The 21,392-nt window shown below is 38.0% G+C and overlaps 1 protein-coding gene across 1 annotated transcript in view; it reads left to right on the top strand.

Moving 5' to 3' along the window:
• Window positions 1-19,334, top strand: part of MFSD8 (major facilitator superfamily domain containing 8) — a 41,891-nt gene extending 22,557 nt beyond the window's left edge. The window contains exons 8-12 of the mRNA XM_053578256.1: window positions 5,292-5,400; window positions 8,942-9,076; window positions 11,547-11,650; window positions 11,739-11,986; window positions 15,894-19,334. Of these exons, the coding sequence (XP_053434231.1) occupies window positions 5,292-5,400; window positions 8,942-9,076; window positions 11,547-11,650; window positions 11,739-11,986; window positions 15,894-16,100 (803 nt within the window). The 3' untranslated portion in view covers window positions 16,101-19,334. The remainder of the gene's footprint in view (window positions 1-5,291; window positions 5,401-8,941; window positions 9,077-11,546; window positions 11,651-11,738; window positions 11,987-15,893) is intronic.
• The last annotated feature ends 2,058 nt before the right edge of the window (window positions 19,335-21,392 follow it).

The following is a 21,392-nucleotide window of genomic DNA, read 5'->3' as shown; positions in this document are numbered from 1 at the left end:
AACTCTCTTGGCCTCCAGCGTGGCTGGGACTACAGATGCCTACCACAACACCTGGTTGGTTTTTCCAATTTTGGTACACATAGGGTCTTACTCTTGCTCAGGCTGGTCTTGAACTGCCGAGCTCAGGCAATCCACTTGCCTCATTCTCCCAGAGTGTTAGCATTACAGACGTGAGCCACCTAGCCTGGACACTTGTAAGTTTTTGAACATAAGAAAGGTATGACAATAGCATGTAGAAGCTAATCCAGATGTGTGAGAGCCTGAACCAGGACAGTGACTGAGAACGGAGAAAGGATAAATAGGAGTTTCTAAAGGAAAAATCAAGATTCTTGACAGATTAGATAGAGAATATTAAGAATTAGATGGAGTTAAGATATTTGCCTGGTTTAATTCTAGAAAACTGGAAGAATGGGAGAGAGCAGGAATTCAGGAAGGGAAGCTGGCCAAAAAGGAAAGATAGATGATTTAGGTTTTGATTAAGCTAAATACAGTAGAACCTCTGTAAGTTGATTACCCAAGGGACTGTAACAAACTGTTCAACATATGGAGGTGGTCAACGTAAGGAACTAGGCCTGTTGTTCTGATATAGGTGCATGTGGTGCATGTCCACTCTATGAAAATTAAGTCAACTTAAGGAGGTAGTCAATGTAGGGAGGAGGTCAACTATGGAGGTTCTACTATATACTAAGAGAACTAAAAAATCCCAGAGGTACTCATAATTCTGGCAGTAGAGATCATAGCTGGAGATACAAAGGTAGGAATTACTTAGCTTAAAAAACAAAACAAAACACTACAGCAGCAAAGAGAGAGCAATAGGAAGGAAGGAAGGGGAGATGTATCAAGTGTGGCAAAATATTGTAAAATCTTGGGGATGGATATATGAGAATGTGTTTGCTATCTTTCAAAATAAAAAGTGAAAAGAAGCCAGGAGCTGTAGCACATGCCTGTAGTCCCGGCTACTTCAGAGTCTGAGGCAGGTAGATTTCTTAAGCCCAGGAATTTAAGACCAGCCTGACCAACATAGTAAGAGCCTATCTCACAATTAATTAATTAAAAGAATGAAAGAAATGAAAAGAAAGCAAGTATGAAAGGTGAGGAAGTGCTAGCAGTGGGTATAAAACTACTTTTTTAAAAGGTGACAAATAGGATGCAAACTTAACGGAGCTATCAGCTAAGGGAATAAGGAAGGTAAGAGGGTATGACAGGTATGAGAAGGAGATGTGTAAAAGGCAATCTTTTAGAAGTTGGAAGGGGATAACAATATAGAACAGTGCTTCATTTGCATTAATGTGCTTAGAAGTCATTTGGAACCTGTTAAAATGCAGATTCCTATTAGGTCTAGCGTGAGGCCTAAGTAGTTTTGCCAGATAAAACACAACTACAGGGTCAGGCGCAGTGGTTCACATCTTGTAATCCTAGCACTCTGGAAGGCTGAGGCAGGTGGATTGCCTGAGCTCAGGAGTTCAAGACCAGACTGAACAAGAGGGGGACCCCTCTCTAAAAATAGCTGGTCATGTGGTGGGCGCCTGTAGTCCAGCTACTCAGGAGGCTGAGGCAAAAGGTTTGCTTGAGCCCAAGAGTTTGAGGTTGCTGTGAGCTATGATGCCACACCACTCTACCCTGGGAAGACAGAGTGACAGGTAGTAATTTCTTAAATGTACTTTAACATAAATTTAAATAGCCAGGCATGTGGTTCACCACCCATATTCCCAACACTTTCAGAGAGAATGGTGGGAGGATCTTGAGACCAGGTGTTTGACATCAGACTGGGCAACAGAGTGAGACCCTGCCTCTACAAAAAGTGAAGAAAAAAAATAGCCAACTGTTTTTCTGTCCCAAAAAAAACAAAAAACCCCACAATTATATTTGAATAATGTTATTATAATAATGTTACTATATGTTTGTCCCACCCAGTTAAATTTGGATTTCAGATAAGCAAATTATTTTTGTTTGGCAAACAAAATATTCGGGTTTGCCAAACAAAAATATTGGGATCATATTTAATGTAAATATGATCCCAATATTTTATGGGATAGTCTTAAATTTTAAATATTGCATGGAACATACTTATACTAACCAGTTAGTTATTTATCTCAAATTTAAGCTTGACTTGGTCTCCTGTATTTTTCTTTAGTAAATCCGGCAACCCTAGTAAGATTCTGAGAATCAGCATTTATAACAAACTACCATGTGAGTTGATGCTGCTGGTATGAAAACCACACCTTGAGTACAACATCTAGAACTATGCTGTCCCCAAACAGTAGCCACTAGCCATTCATTCATTCATTCAAGACAGGGTCTTGCTCTGTCACTCAGACTAGAATGCAGTGATAGTCATGGCTCATGCAGCCTCAAACTCCTGGGCTCAAGTGATCCTCCTGCTTCAGCCTCCTGAGTATCTAGGACTACAGGCATGCATCAACACAGTTGGCTATTTTTTTTTTTTCCCCACTTTTTGTAGAGGCAGCATCTCACTCTGTTGCCCAGTCTGGTGTCAAAACACCTGGTCTCAAGATCAACTAACCACATATTTTGAAGCAAACTGCAGTCTAATTTGGGGCAATTTTGATATTTGATATTTGATTTGAAGAAATATTGTCTTTTAGGTGGGGATAAAAAATCAGGGTGGTCTATCCAAGAGGGCCACAAGGATCAGGGCCTACCCTAAAAAAGGATTTGGACAAAGGTGACCAGTTCTCTTTATATGGTTAGAAAGGAAGATCATATATACTGAGTACTTAATTCCCCCAAAGTATAGCAGACTATTTGCATGTATACTTATTATTGGAGGAGGAACTCCATAAGAATCTTGAAATATAAAGGCAGGCACTATAGTGAAAAAAATTATAGAAACTTACTGCATATTAGGTAAATTATCCCCCCCCCACCTCCTACTGCCACTACACAGATGCTCAAAGACATAAATGAACACATTCTTCTAATAGCTACTTGGTTTACTCTGAATAAGTGGATGAATTACAAAACTGTCATGGATAGGTATGGGTAGATGTATATGTCTATGTGCTTCTCACATATTAGGAATAGCTTAAATTGAGTATGTAGCTAAACTACATTGTTCCAGATGAAAAGTCAGTGCATTTACCTTGCCCTCTTAATTTATAAAACCATCAAATCCTGATTATTTCTTTCCAGAAATATAAATGATAACATAACGATTTTATTTCATTTATTTATTTATTTTTGAGACAGAGTCTCACTTTGCTGCCCTCATTAGGGTGCTGTGACGTCATAGCTCACTGCAACCTCAAACTCTTGGGCTCAAGTGATTCTCTCACCTCAGCCTCCCAAATAGCTGGGACTACAGGCACCCGCCACAACGCCTGACTATTTTTAGAGACAAGTTTTGCTCTGGCTCAGGCTGGTCTGGAATCTGTGAGTTCGGGCATTCCACCCGCCTTGGCCTCCCAGAACATCATGATTTTAAACATTTTTACTTAAGATGTGTTAGTAATAAGAATTTTTTAAATGGTGATGAGAAAAGAGGGATTTCTTTCTTTCTTTTTTTTTTTGTTGAGACAAACTCTTACTATATTGCCCTAAGTAGAGTGCTGTGGTGTCACACCTCACAGCAACCTCAGACTCTTGGGTTTAAGATATTCTCTCTTTTTTTTTTTTTTGTAGAGACAGGGTCTCACTTTATGGCCTTCTGTAGAGTGCTGTGGCCTCCCACAGCTCACAGTAACCTCCAACTCCTGGGCTTAAGCGATTCTCTTGCCTCAGCCTCCCGAGTAGCTGGGACTACAGGCGCCCTCCACAACGCCTGGCTATTTTTTTTTTTTTTTTTTTTGTAGAGACAGAGTCTCACCGTACCGCCCTCGGGTAGAGTGCCGTGGCGTCACACGGCTCACAGCAACCTCTAACTCCTGGGCTTCCGCGATTCTCTTGCCTCAGCCTCCCTAGTAGCTGGGGCTACAGGCGCCCGCCACAACGCCCGGCTATTTTTTTGTTGTTGTTGCAGTTTGACCGGGGCTGGGTTTGAACCCGCCACCCTCGGCATGTGGGGCCGGCGCCCTACTCGCTGAGCCACAGGCGCCGCCCTACCCGGCTACTTTTTGGTTGCAGTTTGGCCGGGGCCGGGTTTGACCCGTCACCCTGGGTATATGGGGCCGGCGCCTTACCGACTGAGCCACGGGCGCCGCCCAAGGGTTTAAGATATTCTCTTGCCTCAGCCTCCCAAGTAGCTGGGACTATAGGCACCTGCCACAATGCCTGGCTATTTTTTGTTCCAATTGTCATTGTTGTTTAGCTGGCCTGGACCGGGTTCAAACCTACCAGGCTGGGTGTATGTGGCCAGTGCTGTAACTACTGTGCTACAAAGCGCCAAGCCTTCTTTTTTCTTTTTTCTTTTTTTTTTAATGTGGCTATGTTTGGAAGAAAACATAGGGTTTTTACTAATACTAATTTCAGATACCATTGAAATTCCAAATATATGTCCACTGAAGTGAATCATAGAATTGGAGCTGATTTAGGCTTGGAGCCTATAGCTCAGCAGCTAGAACGCCAGCCACATACACCGGGGGTGACAGGTTTGCCAAACAACAATGACAACTACAACAAAAAAATAGCCAGGTGTTGTGTTGGGTGTCTGTAGTCCCAGCTACTTGGGAGGCTGAGGCAAGAAAATTGCTTAAGCCCAAGAGTCTGAGGTTGCTGTGAGCTGTGACGCCATGGCACTCTACCTAGGGCAATATAGTGAGAGTCTGTCTCAAAAAAAAAAGAAGAAATGGAGCTGATTTGATATATTATTTGAGTTCTTTATGAAACTCTTGTAAATTTAAGATTTAGGTAAGATTTAACATCTGCAACTGAAATTTAAAGTAGATGTGTTTAGTATGATACCACCATATTATAGAATTCTACCAAATACATTCCTATTTTGGTTTTAGAGACATCAAATAAAACGTAAGTGTATGTTTTGAGAAAATAAGATTTAAATATATCTCCTGGGAAGAAAATTACTTTTAAATGCCATTTAAAAATTATTCCTGGGTGGCGCCTGTGGCTCAAGGAGTAGGGCGCCGGTCCCATATGCCAGAGGTGGCAGGTTCAAACATAGCCCCGGCCAAAAACCAAAAAAAAAAAAAAAGAATTCTAAAAAAAAAAAAAAAAAATTATTCCTGTCATATAAATCCTATTTCTGTTAAACTACTTAAAAATGGGTTTTAAATATTTGTTTGTAGAATTTGCTACATATAATTCCTACATTATTTTATTGTCATAAGAAAAATTAGATATAAAGGTGATATAATTTTTCTCCTATCTATCTATAGATAACACAGATGAAGTTGAAGTTTCTCAAGGAAATATCGATCAAGTTGCTGTTGTGGCCACTAATATTCTGTTTTTTGTGGTTCTATTTATCTTTGCCCTTTTTGAAACGTAAGTTTTATTCTGTCTTCATCTAAATCAGATTATGTATTAATCTGTATTCTGTTGCTTACTGCAGTGTTAATTAGGCAGATAGATGTTATTTAAAACTTTATGTTAAGTCGGGTGGTGCCTGTGGCTCAGTCGGTAAGGCGCCGGCCCCATATACCGAGGGTGGCGGGTTCAAACCCGGCCCCGGCCAAACTGCAACCAAAAAATAGCCGGGCGTTGTGGCGGGCGCCTGTAGTCCCAGCTACTCGGGAGGCTGAGGCAAGAGAATCACTTAAGCCCAGGAATTGGAGGTTGCTGTGAGCTGTGTGAGGCCACAGCACTCTACAGAGGGCCATAAAGTGAGACTCTTTCTCTACAAAAAAAAAAAAAAAAACTTTATGTAAGTCATATTTCTCTTACCATAACATAAAAAGTGTATGTATGAGTTACGTTTTTTAACTTGAATGTAGTTCATTCTTTATCCATAATTTTACTACTTTACCTTACTTTCTTTTTAAGGAATCTGTTTCACTAATATTTCCCCTGTCATCTGAGTTTTATGATAAACATAGTCATAAAATGTTAATGACTGAATTATACAGCTTAAAGTCTATTATATCATGATTACTACCTCTGACTGTCATCCTTTATAACTGTGTCCTTCCTTGGCAAGTTTATTTAATCCCTAATCTTGAAAAAAAATCTAGTATATTGCAAAATTTTTGCCTCGTGTAGGCTTTATTGACCTTTATTTATCACATGGCCCTTTTTAATCTTCCAGGCATGCACGGTGGCTCACACCTGTAATCCTAGCATTCTGGGAGGCCGAGGAGGGTAGATTGCCCAAGCTCATGAATTTGAGACCAGCCTGAGCCAGAGGGAGAAGTCGTCTCTAAAAATAGCCAGGTGTTATGGCAGGCTTCTGTAGGCTTAGCTACTTGGGAGGCTGAGGCAAGAGAATTGCTTAAGCCTAAGAGTTTGAGGTTGCTGTGAGCTATGATGCTACAGTACTGTACTGAGGGTGACAAAGTGAGACTGTGTCTCAAAAATAATTTTTTTCCATTAAATTATAAAAATAGTACATTCATGTTGTAAAAATTCTAAACACTACACTGTATTTCCACATCTACTCTTTTATTTTTACAAACATTTTTTTCTGTGCAACTCCCAGAGTATGTATGTGTGTGTTTGTATTTATTAAACTCACAGACTATGTGATATTATCATTTGACAACTTCATCTATTTCCTTATCAGTACATTATGACATTTTGCTTGCTGTTTTTTATTTTCAAATTACTGAGATACATGAAAGTTTCAACTCATCTGAGTTTTGGGGTGATTTTTAATTGTGGTAAAACGTATATAACATCAGATTTACCATTTTATTTTATTTATTTATTTTAGAGACAGAGTGTCACTTTGTTGCCCTCAGTGGAGTGCTGTGATGTCATAGCTCACAGCAATCTCCTCAGCCTCCCAGAGTGCTAGGATTACAGGCATGAGCCACCGCGCCTGGCCCAAATTTACCATTTTAACTACTTTTAAAGTATACCACTCAGTGGTATTAAGTACATTTACAATGTTGTACAATCATGACCATTATTCATTTTCAGAATCTTAAACAGGAACTCTATAACCAATAAACAGCAACTCCCTGTCTTCCCTCCACCAAGCCCCGGGTACCTGGTAACCTTTATTCTACCTTCTGTCTGTTATGAATTTGCCTAGTTTAGGTATCTCATACAAGTTGAATCATACAATATTTTTCTTTGCTGTCTGCCTTGTTTCACTTAGCATGATGTTTTCAAGGTTCATCATGTATCATAATTTCATAATGTTTTATGGCTAAATAATAGTCCCTTAGAGGTATATACCACATTTTATTTGTCCCTTTATCTGTTGTTGGGTTATATACACCTTTTAGCTGTGGTGAATAATGCTACTCTGAACATCGATATATGGTATAAAGAATAAGTAACTATTGCAATCTTTACTTTCAATTCTTGAGGTATATACTTTTTTTTTCTTTCTTTCTTTTTTTTTTTTTTTTTTGCAGTTTTTGGCTAGGGCCGGGTTTGAACCCACCACCTCCAGTATATGGGGCCGGCACTCTATTTCTTGAGCCACAGGTGCCACCCTATACCTTTTTTTTTTTTAGAGATAGAGTCTCAAGCTGTCACCCTGGGTAGAGTGCTATGGTGTCACAGCTCACAGCAACCTCAAACTCTTGGGTTTAAGAGATTCTCTTGCCTCAGCCTCCCAAGTAGCTGGGAGTACAGGTGCCTACCACAACACCTGGCTATTTTTTTGTTGCAGTTGTCATTGTTGTTTAGCAGGCCCAGGCTAGGTTCAAACCCGCCAGCCTTGGTGTATGTGGCCGTCACCCTACCCACTGAGCTATGGGCACCACCCGATCATCTAGTACTTCTGTTTAACATTTTTTTTTTTTTCTTTTTGAGACAGAGTCTCACTTTGTGCCATGGATAGAGTGCTATGGCATCATAGCTCACAGCAACCTCAAACTCTTGGGCTTGAGTGACCTTCTTGCCTCAGCCTCCGGAGTACCTGGGACTACAGATACCTGCCACACCCAGCTAGTTTTTCCATTTTTACTAGAGACAGGGTTTTGCTCTTGTGCAGGCTGATCTCAAACTCTTGAGCTCAGGAAACCCATCTGCCTCCCAGAGTGGTAGGATTACAGGCATAAGCCACTGGGCCTTGTCTATTCTGTTTAACTTTTTGAAAAACTACCAAACTGTTTTTTTTTATTAGCTTACCTGATTTCAAAGTTTTATCTGTTTATTTTTACTTGATTTTCTAGAAAGATACAATTTCAAAATTTTAAGTGGTGTTGTTCTTTTAAAAAATATTACACAAGGGGTGGCACCTGTGGCTCAAAGGAGTAGGGCACCAGTCCCATATGCCAGAGGTGGTGGGTTCAAGCCTGGCCCTGGCCAAAAACTCCAAAAAAAAAAAAAAAATTACACAAAATATAAATCTCATTTTGTAGTCTGTTAATAGAATGTAGGAAAAGAAGCTTGCCAAGGAAAGACACAGTCATAAAGATGACAGTCAGAGGTAGTAAGAAAAAGTGTAAAGTCCAAGGTAGGGATGGAAGAGATTGAGGAAGAGTAAAAAAAAATCCAGTAAGTTCTAATAACTTAATAATAGTGGCATTATTGCATTAAACAGAGACCAATTTAATCTAAAATTTAACCATGATTATTTAGTTATATTAGCATGGTAGGAGTTGCGATTGGTTTGGTTTATTTCTTTTTCCTATTTTTTAGAGTTTTTGCAAAAGTGACTATGATATATAATTAAGATAAACATTAAAAAAGAAAAACATGACTAGGCAAACTTAGTAGCTTCTGTATATAACAACAAAATGTGCTTAAAATATCTTCAAACTTTTGCTTATCTAGGTCTGGTGTCAGTGTTAAAAGGGATGAAAATTCTTGAATGTGTAGGTATCGTTACTAAAGCTTATATTTTACTTTAAGTATAATAATTACTATAATTTAAATAAAATAAAAATAATTTCTCTTTTATTTTTCTTAGCATCATTACTCCACTAACAATGGATATGTATGCCTGGACTCAAGAACAAGCTGTATTATATGATGGAATAATACTTGCTGCCCTTGGAGTTGAGGCAGTTGTTGTTTTCTTGGGGGCTAAATTACTTTCCAAAAAGTAAGTTTCATGTTTTTGGTTTTGTGTCAAGTCTATTTAAAAAAAATAAATAAATAAAACGTGAAACAGAGTTAACAATGCAAACAAATGTGCTAATAAAATAATTTAAAGCTTTTCTCTCATTATTTATTAGTTGTAGTCCTTGAAAGTTTACAGACATATTAAAAATTTATTAGGATAGGGCGGCGCCTGTAGCTCAAGGAGTGGGGTGCTGGTCCCATATGCCAGAGGTGGCAGGTTCAAACCCAGCCCCGGCCAAAAACCACAAAAAAAAAAAAAAAAAAAATTTATTAGGATAATATGATATTTCTATGCCCTATGGCTTTTCTTTGGTGAAGCAAAATATATTACATAGTAAATTATTGTCTCCTTTTATATATTATGTATATGTAATATAAATATATTTATATATTATGTGTATGTAATATATATAATTATATAAAAAATTGTTTTAGTTTTTAACAAATATTTCATAAAGCATTGTTCTCCTGTATGATAATATATGTTATGTAATACACAAGATTCAATGCTTAAGTTTAGAAAATTCTGGTTAAGATTATCGCACTTATTTATTGTGCAAAATTTCCAGCATATAGAAAGATCTAGAGAGCAACATATACTGAATCTCTAGTATCCGTTATCCAGCTTCAGCAATGTTGGTTACTTGGACAATCTTGTTTCATCTATATCTCTGCTACATACTTTTCCTGGCACCTGAGTTGTTTTGAAGCTGATTCAAGACATCATTTCATGTCTTCCATAAATATTTCAGCATATATATATATATATATATATATTTCTAAATGTGATGACATTATCACATCTAAAAACTTAACAATGATTTCTTAATATTTTCAACTATCCAGATAGTATTCAAATTTTCTTTCTCCTCTATCTAGAGTTTTATTTGTTTTGTTTTATTTTGGTTCTCTTTGTGTTCACTTGACTCAGGCTCTTAAGTTTCTTAAGTCTCTTTTAATCATTAGAGTTTCTTCTCCATCTCCATTTTTCTTTCTCTTTTCTCCTCTTACAAATTGAAGAAACCAGGAGGTTTGCACTATAGTTTCCCACATTTTGGGTTTTGCTGATTGCATCACTGTGGTGTTTTATTATAAAAATGTTCCTCTGTTTGTTGTATTCTTGAAAACTGGTACTTAGATCTAGGAGCTTGATGAGATTGGATTCAAGTTTTTGGCAAGAATACCTCATAGCAGTGTTATGTGCTTCTATCAGAAGATAGTGTTTTATTTATCTCTTCTTTTTTTTTTTTTGCAGTTTTTGGCCAGGGCTGGGTTTGAACTTGCCACCTCCAGTATATGGGGTCGGTGCCCTACTCCTCTGAGCCACAGGCGCCACCCTATCTCTTCTTAATATTTAAGAGGCCATTGATTATTCCATAGATCTATTAAGTTATTAATGGATCATTGCAAAATGTTAGTATTCTAATTCTATCCTTTATTTATTTGCCCATGAACTTTCTATGAAGAGAAACCTGAGCTACAGCTTACATAGGAAAGACAGGACAAAGGCTTGGTTCTTTCCATTTATCTATGTATATATGTATGTATGAATTAATGAGATAGGGTCTTACTCTATTGTTCAGGCTGGATTCAGTGACACCATCACAGCTCACTGCAACCTCAAACTCTTGGGCTCAAGCAATCCTTCTCCTCAGCCTTCCACTTAGTTGGGTCTTCAGGAGTGTGCCACTATGCTTGGCCTTTTCTTTTGTTAACTGTTTTTTTAAATAATGAATTGTTTCCCTGGCATCCTTGAAAAGTAATCAATGAGTATTTTATTTTAACATAGTCCGATTTCATAGATTATAACACTTTTATGTGTTTCTGTATGTTGCCATTATTATTCCTTTTTGGTGTTCACATTGTCATGTTTTTTACTAGCTTCTTCAAATTGGCTGAGTCATTTTATCTTGACCCATTAGTCACAACTAGCTTCTGTGCCTTTTAGTGTGCAAGGATGTCCAGTCTCATCTTCTACATTTTCTGTCCCAGACCTGAAACCAGCCATTTTTCAGTAGTGTCCTGGTTCTTTTTAGTGGGAAATTACATTTAGCATTCATATTAATTGATATACTACTGAAAGTATCAAGATGTTATTTTACTTATAGTTTTTTTTTTTTTTTTTTAGAGACAGAGTCTCACTTTGTCACCCTCGGTAGAGTGCTGTAGTGTCACAGCTCACAGCAACCTCCAGCTCTTGGGTTTAGGGAATTCTCTTGCCTCAGCCTCCCAAGTAGCTAGGACTACAGGCACCTGCCACAGCGCCTGGCTATTTTCTTTTTTTTTTTTTTTTTTGCAGTTCAGCCAGCACTGGGTTTGAACCCGCCACGCTTGGTATATGGGGCCAGCACCCTACTCACTGAGCCACAGGTGCCGCCCTATAGTTTTTTTAATTATAAAAGTATTGAAACATACCATTTCAAAATTATAAAGTTTCTTTTCTTTAACAGGATTGGCGAACGTGCTATTCTACTGGGAGGACTCATCATTGTCTGGGCAGGCTTCTTTATCTTGTTACCTTGGGGAAGTCATTTTCCCAAAATACAGTGGGAAGGTATAGCCATACCTAATTCTATAATTTTAGCCTTTGTTGTTTATTTAAAATTAACAAGTAAGGCACTGTAGTAATCTTATTTTTACAGATTTACATAATAATTCAATCCCTAATACCACATTTGGGGAAATTATTATTGGTCTTTGCAAGTCTCCAAGAGAAGATCACAATGAAAGATCAACTGGTTGCCCAATTGAACAAGCCTGGTGCCTCTACACCCCAGTGATCCATCTGGCCCAGTTCCTCACATCAGTTGTGCTAATTGGAATAGGCTATCCAGTCTGCAACCTGATGTCCTATACGTTGTATTCAAAAATTATAGGGCCAAAACCTCAGGTAAGCCAGCTACCCTGACATTGTGATTATATGAAATATACTTGTAAGCGCTCACAGTTTTTGCTACCATTCCCTGTTTTTGCATAGGCTGATTTGGGGAGTTTATTTTTTTAATCATTCTCAGCATTTTAAGTTAAAAAACCCAACCTTTTATAAAGTAGTTAAAAAATTTATATGCTGAAATTTGACAAAGAGTACCCTAAGTTAGAACTCAAAGGTGTCTTGAACTCAGAGATTATGGAGAACAAAATAATTTTCACAGAAAAGAAAAATATGAAGCATAAATTTCTGAACCACATTCTTTAACTAGCCAATAGTTAGGGAACCAAGACAGATAGCAAAATTTGTCTGTGTGTAGTCTTTTTTTTTTTTTGAGACAGAGTCTCATTTTGTCACACTGGGTAGAATGCTGTGGTGTCACAGGTCACAGCAACCTCAAACTCATGGGCTCAAGTGATCCTCTTCCCTCAGCATCCCATGTAGGTGGGTCTCCAGGTGTGCACTACCACACCTGGCTAGTTTTTCTATTTTTAGTAGAGCTGAAGTCTCACTGTTGCTTAGACTGGTCAAGCCACACCTGAGCTCTAACAATCCACCCTCCTTGGCCTCCCAGAGTGGCCTATCTAGTCTTAAATATATCTGGCACCATGGTAATTAGTAAGAGATGAAAATATAATAGTCTTAAAAGTTTACAGCAGCTGAGGTGGTGCCTGTGGCTCAAAGGGGTAGGGTGCTGGTCCCATATGGTGGGTGGGTGGGTTCAAACCCAGCCCCGGGCAAAAACTGCAAAAAAAAAAAAAAAAAGTTTACAGCAGCTATGTACTTTTATAATTTTGAGTAATAATTTTCATGTTTATTATATAAAATGATAAAAAAATATAAAAGCAGGGCGGCGCCTGTGGCTCAGTCGGTGAGGCGCCAGCCCCGAGGGTGGCAGGTTCAAGCCCGGCCCCGGCCAAACTGCAACCAAAAATGGCCGGGCGTTGTGGCGGGCACCTGTAGTCCCAGCTGCTCGGGAGGCTGAGGCAAGAGAATCGCTTAAGCCCAGGAGTTGGAGGTTGCTGTGAGCTGTGTGAGGCCACGGCACTCTACCAAGGGCCATAAAGTGAGACTCTGTCTCTACAAAAAAAAAATATATATATATAAAAGCAAATGAACAATACCAATGAAACAATTACTATTAATATTTTGGCAAAATTATACTTCCACTTCCAGTCTTTTATCTCTGTCTATGTGAATGGGTATGGGTATGTGTGTTTAACACAAAAATAGTATTATATCATGGACATTACTTTGTAATCTCCTTAAGAAAAAACCCAATGTTTTGTGAATATTCTCCAATGCCATTAATTTTCTTTTAGAGAATTCTTGAAAGGAAGCATTATCTTCTGTTTTATGGATGTACCATCATTTATTCATGATCTTTCTCATATGGCACATTTAGATTAATTTCGGGTTTGGGCTATAACTCTTCTTTTTAGTAGCAGTTATTTAAATGGCAACAAAATAAAAATATTGTCTTCCTCTTTAAAAATGAAACTGATAGCCTTATATTTTCAGAGCAAAAATTAGTATTTTTCTTTTCTTTTTTTTTTTTTTTTATGTTTTTTGAGACAGAGTCTCATTCTGTTGCCCTGAATAGACTGCGGTGGCAGTCATAGGTCACAGCAACCACAAACTCCTGGGCTCAAGTGATCCTTTTGCCCCAGTTCCTGGAGTAGCTAGGACTAGAAGCACCTGCCACAATGCCCAGCTAAGCTTTTTTTCAACTTCTTAGTAAAAGTAGGGTCTCTTGCTCAGGCTGGTCTCAAGCTCCTAAGCTCAGGTGATCCACCAGGTTTGGTTGCCCTGAGTGCTACAATTACAGGCGTGAGCCACTGCACCCGACCTGTGTGTGTTTTTAACCTAATATCTTGTATTTTCAATTTTTCAAAATGAAGAATAAAAGCATATTATTACAAAAGTAATTCATGATGGATATAACAAAATTCAAAGGAATTAGAAATGCATAGAACAGAAACAGAGGGCTTCCCTTAGCCTCACTGCATCACAGTTAACCAGTATTGACTTCATTTGTTCCATTCAGGACATTTTTCTGTGCCTATTTAAATATATCCGCACTCATGCCTTTTAAAAAATAAATAAAAAAGATTATGGGTGGCGCCTGTGGCTCAAGGAGTAGGGCACGGGTTCCATATGCCGGAGGTGGCGGGTTCAAACCCAGCCCCGGCCAAAAACCAAAAAAAATAAAAAAAATAAAAAAGATTATAAAGATTATATCATGTGTATATATATATTTGGTTTTGCCTCTTGATTATTTTTTATTTAATATGTTACAGGTTTTTTGTTTGTTAGTTTTGTTTTTTTTTTGAGACAGAGTCTTACTATGTTGCCCTTGGTAGAGTCTCATGGCATCACAGCTCACAGCAATCTCAGAATCTTGGGCTTAAGCGATTCTTTTGCCTCAGCCTCCCAAGTAGCTGGGACTGTAGGAGCCCGCCACAATGCCCAGCTATTTTTTGTTGCAGTTGTCATTGCTGTTTAGCTGGCCTGGGCTGGGTTCGAACCCACCACCCCTGGTATATGTAGCTGGTGCCAAGCCAGGTTTTTTTTTGTTTGTTTGTTTTTTGTTTTTGAGACAGAGTCTCACTATGTCACCCTTGGTAGAGTGCTGTGCCATCACAGCTCACAGCAATCTCAAACACTCTTGGGCTTAAGAGATTCTCTTGCCTCACCCTCCCGAGTAGGTAGGATTACAGGCCCCCACCATACCCAGCTTTTTTTTTGTTGTAGTTGTCGTTGTTTGGCAGGCCTGGGCTGGTTCGAATCCACCAGTCCTGGTGTATGTGGCTGGCACCCTAGCCACTGATCTACAGGCGCCGAGTCTACATGTTTTTCTTATGTCAGTGCATATAGATGTTATCCTTATAAGATCTTAATCTATATAAGGATTTTATCCTTATAAGATCTTAATCTCATTCCCTAAACAGCTGCTTAGTATACAGGTCATTAAATATACCATAATTTATTTACTTTTTTTTTTTTTTTTGTAGAGACAGAGTCTCACTTTATGGCCCTTGGTAGAGTGCCATGGCATCACACAGCTCACAGCAACCTCCAACTCCTGGGCTTAAGCGATTCTCTTGCCTCAGCCTCCCAAAGTAGCTGGGACTACAGGCGCCCGCCACAACGCCCAGCTATTTTTTGGTTGCAGTTCAGCCGGGGTCGGGTTTGAACCCGCCACCCTCGGTATATGGGGCCGGCGCCCTACCAACTGAGCCACAGGCGCCGCCCCATAATTTATTTACTTAATCCATCATTGCCATTTAGGTTGTTTTTAATTTGGGGCTATTAAAAGTAACACCGCACTGAATATCCTTGGATACATTGTATAAGTTATAATTTTGGATGCAGTGGTCATAGGAGCGTCGTGGTACAACATAATGGGGTACAGTGGATTCAAACATAGTTTCACATCTCTTTAGACAAATTACTTAAATATTCTGTATTTCAGTTTCCACTTTTGTTAAATGGATAACACCTGTTGTCTAAACTTGTGAAACATACAGTCAATATATGAAAAGCATCTCCCTCAGTGTTGGGTACATAGGAGGTAAAAAGTGAATGTTAGCTCTAAAAGATATATTAATCAATTATATTGTTCCCAGGGATCTGGCAGATGTTGTTTGTTCCTTACACTCCTTTTATTTTTCTTAAACTGGCTTAATATCAAATAAGTTTATTATTAGTTATATTCTATATTCATAGAGAAGCATTTTATGTTTAAATGTAAAAGATGGGGAAATAGCTCTTATGAGTTAGCCATAGTTTGGCAAAAGCATTATCCCTGTTATTAATAATTAAACCTGGGTAACAATCTACTTCTCCCCCACATCATCTCCCACAGGGTGTATACATGGGCTGGTTAACAGCTTCTGGAAGTGGAGCACGGATTCTTGGGCCTGTGTTCATCAGCCAAGTGTATGCTCACTGGGGACCACGGTGGGCATTCAGCCTTGTGAGTGGAATGGTGGTGCTCACCATCATCCTCCTGGGAATGGTTTACAAAAGACTTATTGCTTTTTCTGTGAGGCATGGGAGGATTCAAGAGTAAATTAGCTAAGACTGTGATGGAAAGTATTTGCCTTGTGCACTTTCGAGTCTAAGGCTCTGCTACAGATTTAGTATGAGCCAGTCTCCAAAAGTCAGGCCATGGATATTGCATATATTGAATAACAAGAATATATATTGAATTCTATATATTGAATATATATAGAGGGAATTCTACATGTAATTATGAATAGTAGAACATATGAAAAATTCTGGATTATAATTTCTAAACTCAAAAATGATATATTCTTCTTACAACACCTTTTTGGGGTTGCATGAACTAGTGAGGGAATGGATGGTAGTCTATAAATGTGAAGTTCTACTCTGAATACAGACTCTAGAGGTATCGGTAAAATAATGAGGCACTATCTAAGCAGTGGGACCAGAAGGAAAGTTCTATATGAATTAGCTACAGCAGACTAAAATTAAAGAAAAAAAATTTTTTTTTACCTAAATAGAAGTATTTTTTATTCAAAGATACTTTTTATTTGTAACAATGCATTTCCTTCTGTAAGGTTACTTATGAAATAAAAATCATGAACTTTAAATTTTCCATTTAGCATACATGCCATCCAAACTTGCATTCCACAAGTCTTTATTCTAAACTGCACCACTACCTCATTTTAGTTCAGGACCTCACTAAGTAAACCCCTAAATTAACAATGTAATAATGCTAATATTTGAGCAATACAGAAGATTAAGAGATCAAGACAATTTCACTACTTTAAGTAGGGCTAACTACCTTTCTTTTTCAAATGTCAGTAAATGATTTACTTTAGTAACATGAGCCAGACATGTGTTATTACATATATATACTACACAGTCAATGGTTTATTGAAATTATTGCTGTTTTTCAACTCCCTTAAACTTTAGAGAAAAATTTTCACTCTAATTAGGTATTTTTCCCATCTCTCAGTACTGGTGAAGAGGAACACAATGGTTATCAATCTCTCTCTATGTAGTTATTTAAAGCTGCAGAATTTTAGCAGGATTTTTAATTCCCATGAACACTAACAGTCCCAATCTAGTCAGATGAATAGGTATTTGAGGCAAAATGGCTTTTTTTTTTTTTTTTTTTTTTTTTTTAGAGACAGAGTCTTACTTTGTCACCCTCGGTAGAGTGCCATGGCATCACAGCTCACAGCAACCTTAAACTCTTGGGCCCAAGTAATCCTCTTACCTCAGCCTCCCAAGTCTGTGACAGGTGCCTGCCACAACACCTGACTATTTTTAGAGATGGGGTCTTGCTCTGGCTCAGGCGGTCCACCTGCCTTGGCCTCCTAAGTGCTAGGATTACAGGCGTGAGCCACTGTGGCTGGCCCAACATGGCTTTAATCTATAGGTTCACAAAATGTTTACCTATATTTGGCTAAATATGTGACACTTTCTGTATACATTACTACCTCTTTGTAATGAATGCTGATAAAAGGAACTAGTCTATAACTAGGTATATGGATAATAAATGTTATAAAAACTGAAAAAAAAATTCTACTTGTCCAAATGTTTCCTACTTTACGTTATAATTTTTTTTTTTTTGAGACACAGTCTTGCTCTGTAATACTGGGTAGAGTGTTACAGCATCATAGGTCACAGCAACCTCAAACTCTTGGACTCAAAAGAAAATCTTGTCTCAGCCTCTCAGGCAGCTGGGACTACAGGCAACTGCCACAATGCTTGGCTAGTTTTTTTTATTTTTAGTGGAGATGGGGTCTTGCTCTTGTTCAGGCTGGTCTCAAACTCCTGAGCTCAAGCAGTCTACCTGCCTTAGCCTCCCTAAATGCTAGGCTTACAGACATGAGCCACCACACCTGGCTAAGTTATAAATCTTTTTTAAATTTAAGGGTAAACACTAGTTTATTTTCCTCAGAGTGTTCACAGAAATAAAATTAAGAAAAAGAGTAAACACTAGAATCTGCACCTTAGTAAATTAAATTTGCTGTGCTCTTAAACTCAATTTCTACAGCTCTAATAGAATACTTAATTTAATAGAAATCATTCTATAATTAAAAATTAGAGATTGTTTTCACTCTTTTTCACCTAGCTTATAGGTTTATCAGAACTGTAGACAGATTTCTGGCTATTTGGTCAAGTTCTGGGATACCTCTTACCTATTGTCCTGCAGCTCTTTCCTTTATCTTAACATTTTTGGGGTCACTTCTAATCTTAATGAATAAACTCCACCTTTGGTTTGGAGACTGTTCATGATAGAAATAACAACAGTAATGGTAATGATGAAAACAATAAGCAAACATTTATGGAATTCTTTACATGTATTTGAGATAATATGTAATATACAACTTAATTCTCACAGCAGTCTTACTGGGTGAAGATACTATTAAGATGAAAGAATGTACAGATAAAAGAATGGGGACGTAGAGAAGTTACTTGACGAAGGAACAGTCTGTCTTCAAAGTCTATACTTTTAACCACTATCTTTTTTGTAGTGGGGAAAATAGCCCAGAAAGTTGCAGTATATTACTAATTGTAGGAGAAACTAAGTTATCTATACCAGTGACTCCTATTAATAGAAAGATTTGGGAAACAAACCCACTGATGGGCTTCTGTTTTAGCATAATAGCCTATTTCCATCAAAAATATAACATAGAAAGATTTCCTAACTTCTAAAGATTTATAATATTGATTAAAATGAAGATAAACTATATCCTTGCAAAACTGACTGCCACCATTTTACTGAGAGCACTTTCTTCTTTGGAGGATTATACTAGTGCTTATCTTGGCACAAATGATTATAGACAAGGAAGTGACATGGGGAAAGAGCAGGAAGGTAAAGTTTTCACTTCTTAGGTAGGAAAAGGTGAGTATAAATTAAGAAAGGTGATGAGAAATTTTAAGGTATGAAAAAACTGTTAAGAATGTAATACATTTAAGAAGAGAAGATAATGCTTTGAAAACCTGAACTTAAACTTGAGAAGAAAGGGCAGTTTTCATGTTTGTAAGGGATTTATAACTTCACAAATCATCACCATTCTATCCTTTTCAGTTTTTAAAAAGTGAATTCTTTCATTTTGTATAAAACTTGTCTAATGCATAAAGTGAAACAAATCTATATGTAATTGTTTTGTTTTAATGAGGATAAACTATGCATTTGCATCTGTTCAAAAATAGATTAACTTAATTCCAGGTACAGTTTTTGACTATAGAAGACTTATTTGTAATTTAATGGCTATTTTACATTGTGAATGCTTATTTTCTAATAAATAAGATTATTTTGTATATATACTTGAAGCCTTACAACTTTATTTAGTCATGCTTTTCAATATATTCAAGGGAGCACCCACTGCGTGTCAATTACCATGTAATTGTTGGGGATTGAGCAGTAAACAAAATACACAAAGCTCCAACCCTCATGAGGCTGACACACCAGTGGGAAAACTGGATATTAAAGGGATGATTACTCAGATGATTATAATCAAAGCAAGGGAAACTTATGAATATGAATATGAGTGTGTATAACAGGTAACCTAACCTATTATGGGAGGGAGGAAGAGAAAAACCCTGTCAGTCTCATTTCAATTACAGGGGCTAAAAAAGACTTATAACTGGATGGAGAAGAGGAGGTTCTATCAAAGAAAGATTTGCTGACAAACTACTACCCCTTTCAACTTTTCATACTTGGGCTCAGTTGTAGCAATAGTATCTGCACCATTGTGGAAAATGGATGAAGCTGCTTATACCCAGTTTCTTTAGCTAACAGGCTCAGTGAATCTACTCCAAGTCCTAAAGCAGGGGTCCTCAAACTTTTTAAACAGGGGGCCAGTTCACTGTCCCTCAGACCGTTGGGAGGGCCGGACTATAGTTAAAAAAAAACAAACTATGAACAAATTCCTATGCACACTGCACATATCTTATTTTGAAGTAAAAAAACAAAATGGGAACAAATACAATAGTTAAAATGCAGAACAAGTAAAGTTAAATCAACAAACTTACCAGTATTTCAGTGGGAACTATGGGCCTGCTTTTGGCTAACGAGATGGTCAATGTCCAGTTCCATATTCGTCACTGCTAGTTGTAACAAGTGATGCAAGTGTTCATCAGTTAGTCTAGATCTGGTTGGAGATTTCAGATGTTTCATTCCGGAAAAAGTCTGTTCACAGACCTAAGTGCTACCAAAGATGGTTGCCATTTTGAGTGCATGGTTCCTGAGATTAGGATATGTCTCAGAGGGGAGAGATGCATAGAAATTAGGAAGGCTGCTTGACTTAAGACACACACTCTCTGTGTCTTTCAGAGAGTCACAATTCTGCAGTTCAGCCAGTTCCATTTGGTAAATTGTATCCACATGTTCAATGTCAATAGAAAATGGGTTATACGGGCGGCGCCTGTGGCTCAAGGAGTAGGGCGCCAGTCCCGTATGCCGGAGGTGGCGGGTTCAAACCCAGCCCCGGGCCAAAAAACCACAAAAAAAAAAAAAATAAATAAAATAAAATAAAAAAGAAAATGGGTTATGGAAAAGCTGTGTCCTGTTCATGGAGATGAAGGTCTTTAAATCTAAATTGGAAATCCTTTTGCAACTTCATCTGTTTTATTTGGGAATGCAACCAATGGATTTTCCACTAACAGATTTTGAGTTGTGGGGAGATGGCAAAAATTTTTCTCCTTCACTTGTTTGATGAGGAGGCCTAAGTTTACTTCAAATGCTTTCACATGTGATTGCATATCACAGATGAGCTTCCCTTTTCCTTGAAGTTGCACATTGAAACTGTTGAGTAGCTCTGTTACATCTGTCAGAAAGGCAAGGTGCCATTTCCATTCTGCATTATTGAGCTCTGGTACTTCTTTGTTTTTTGAAAGCAGAAAAGCTGTAATCTGTGGAAGTAAGTCATAGAAATGTTTCAAAACTCTCCCTCAACTCAGCCAATGGACTTCTGTGTGGTACAGAACATCTTCACAGGCAACATTTAGCTCAGAAAGAAATTCCTGAAATTGTCTGTGTGGTTTAGTGCATTACCTCTAATGAAGTTAACACAAGATACTACAGTTTTCATAACAGAGTCCCACTTCAGTGATTTACTACACAGCGCTTGTTGATGGATGAGGCAGTGTATGGCTATTGGATGAGAATGGTTATGTTTGTCCATCTCTTGGTTAATGCCAGCAATTACTCCTTTCTTAGACCCCACCATGCTAGGAGCACCATTAGTTGTCACACTGGCTAGTTTTGCCCAGTCCAGCTCCAAACTATTCACAGTTTGGCAAACCTTTTCATAGATATCCTGTCCTGTAGTTGTTCCTTTGATGCTTTGCAGTGCAGCAAGCTCTTCTGTGACTTCAAAAT

The sequence above is a fragment of the Nycticebus coucang genome, chromosome 1 (genome assembly GCF_027406575.1).
Source record: "Nycticebus coucang isolate mNycCou1 chromosome 1, mNycCou1.pri, whole genome shotgun sequence".
NCBI lineage: Eukaryota > Metazoa > Chordata > Mammalia > Primates > Lorisidae > Nycticebus > Nycticebus coucang.
The sequence above is the reverse complement of the archived record's forward strand: the minus strand, read 5'-3'. Positions and strand labels throughout refer to the sequence as shown.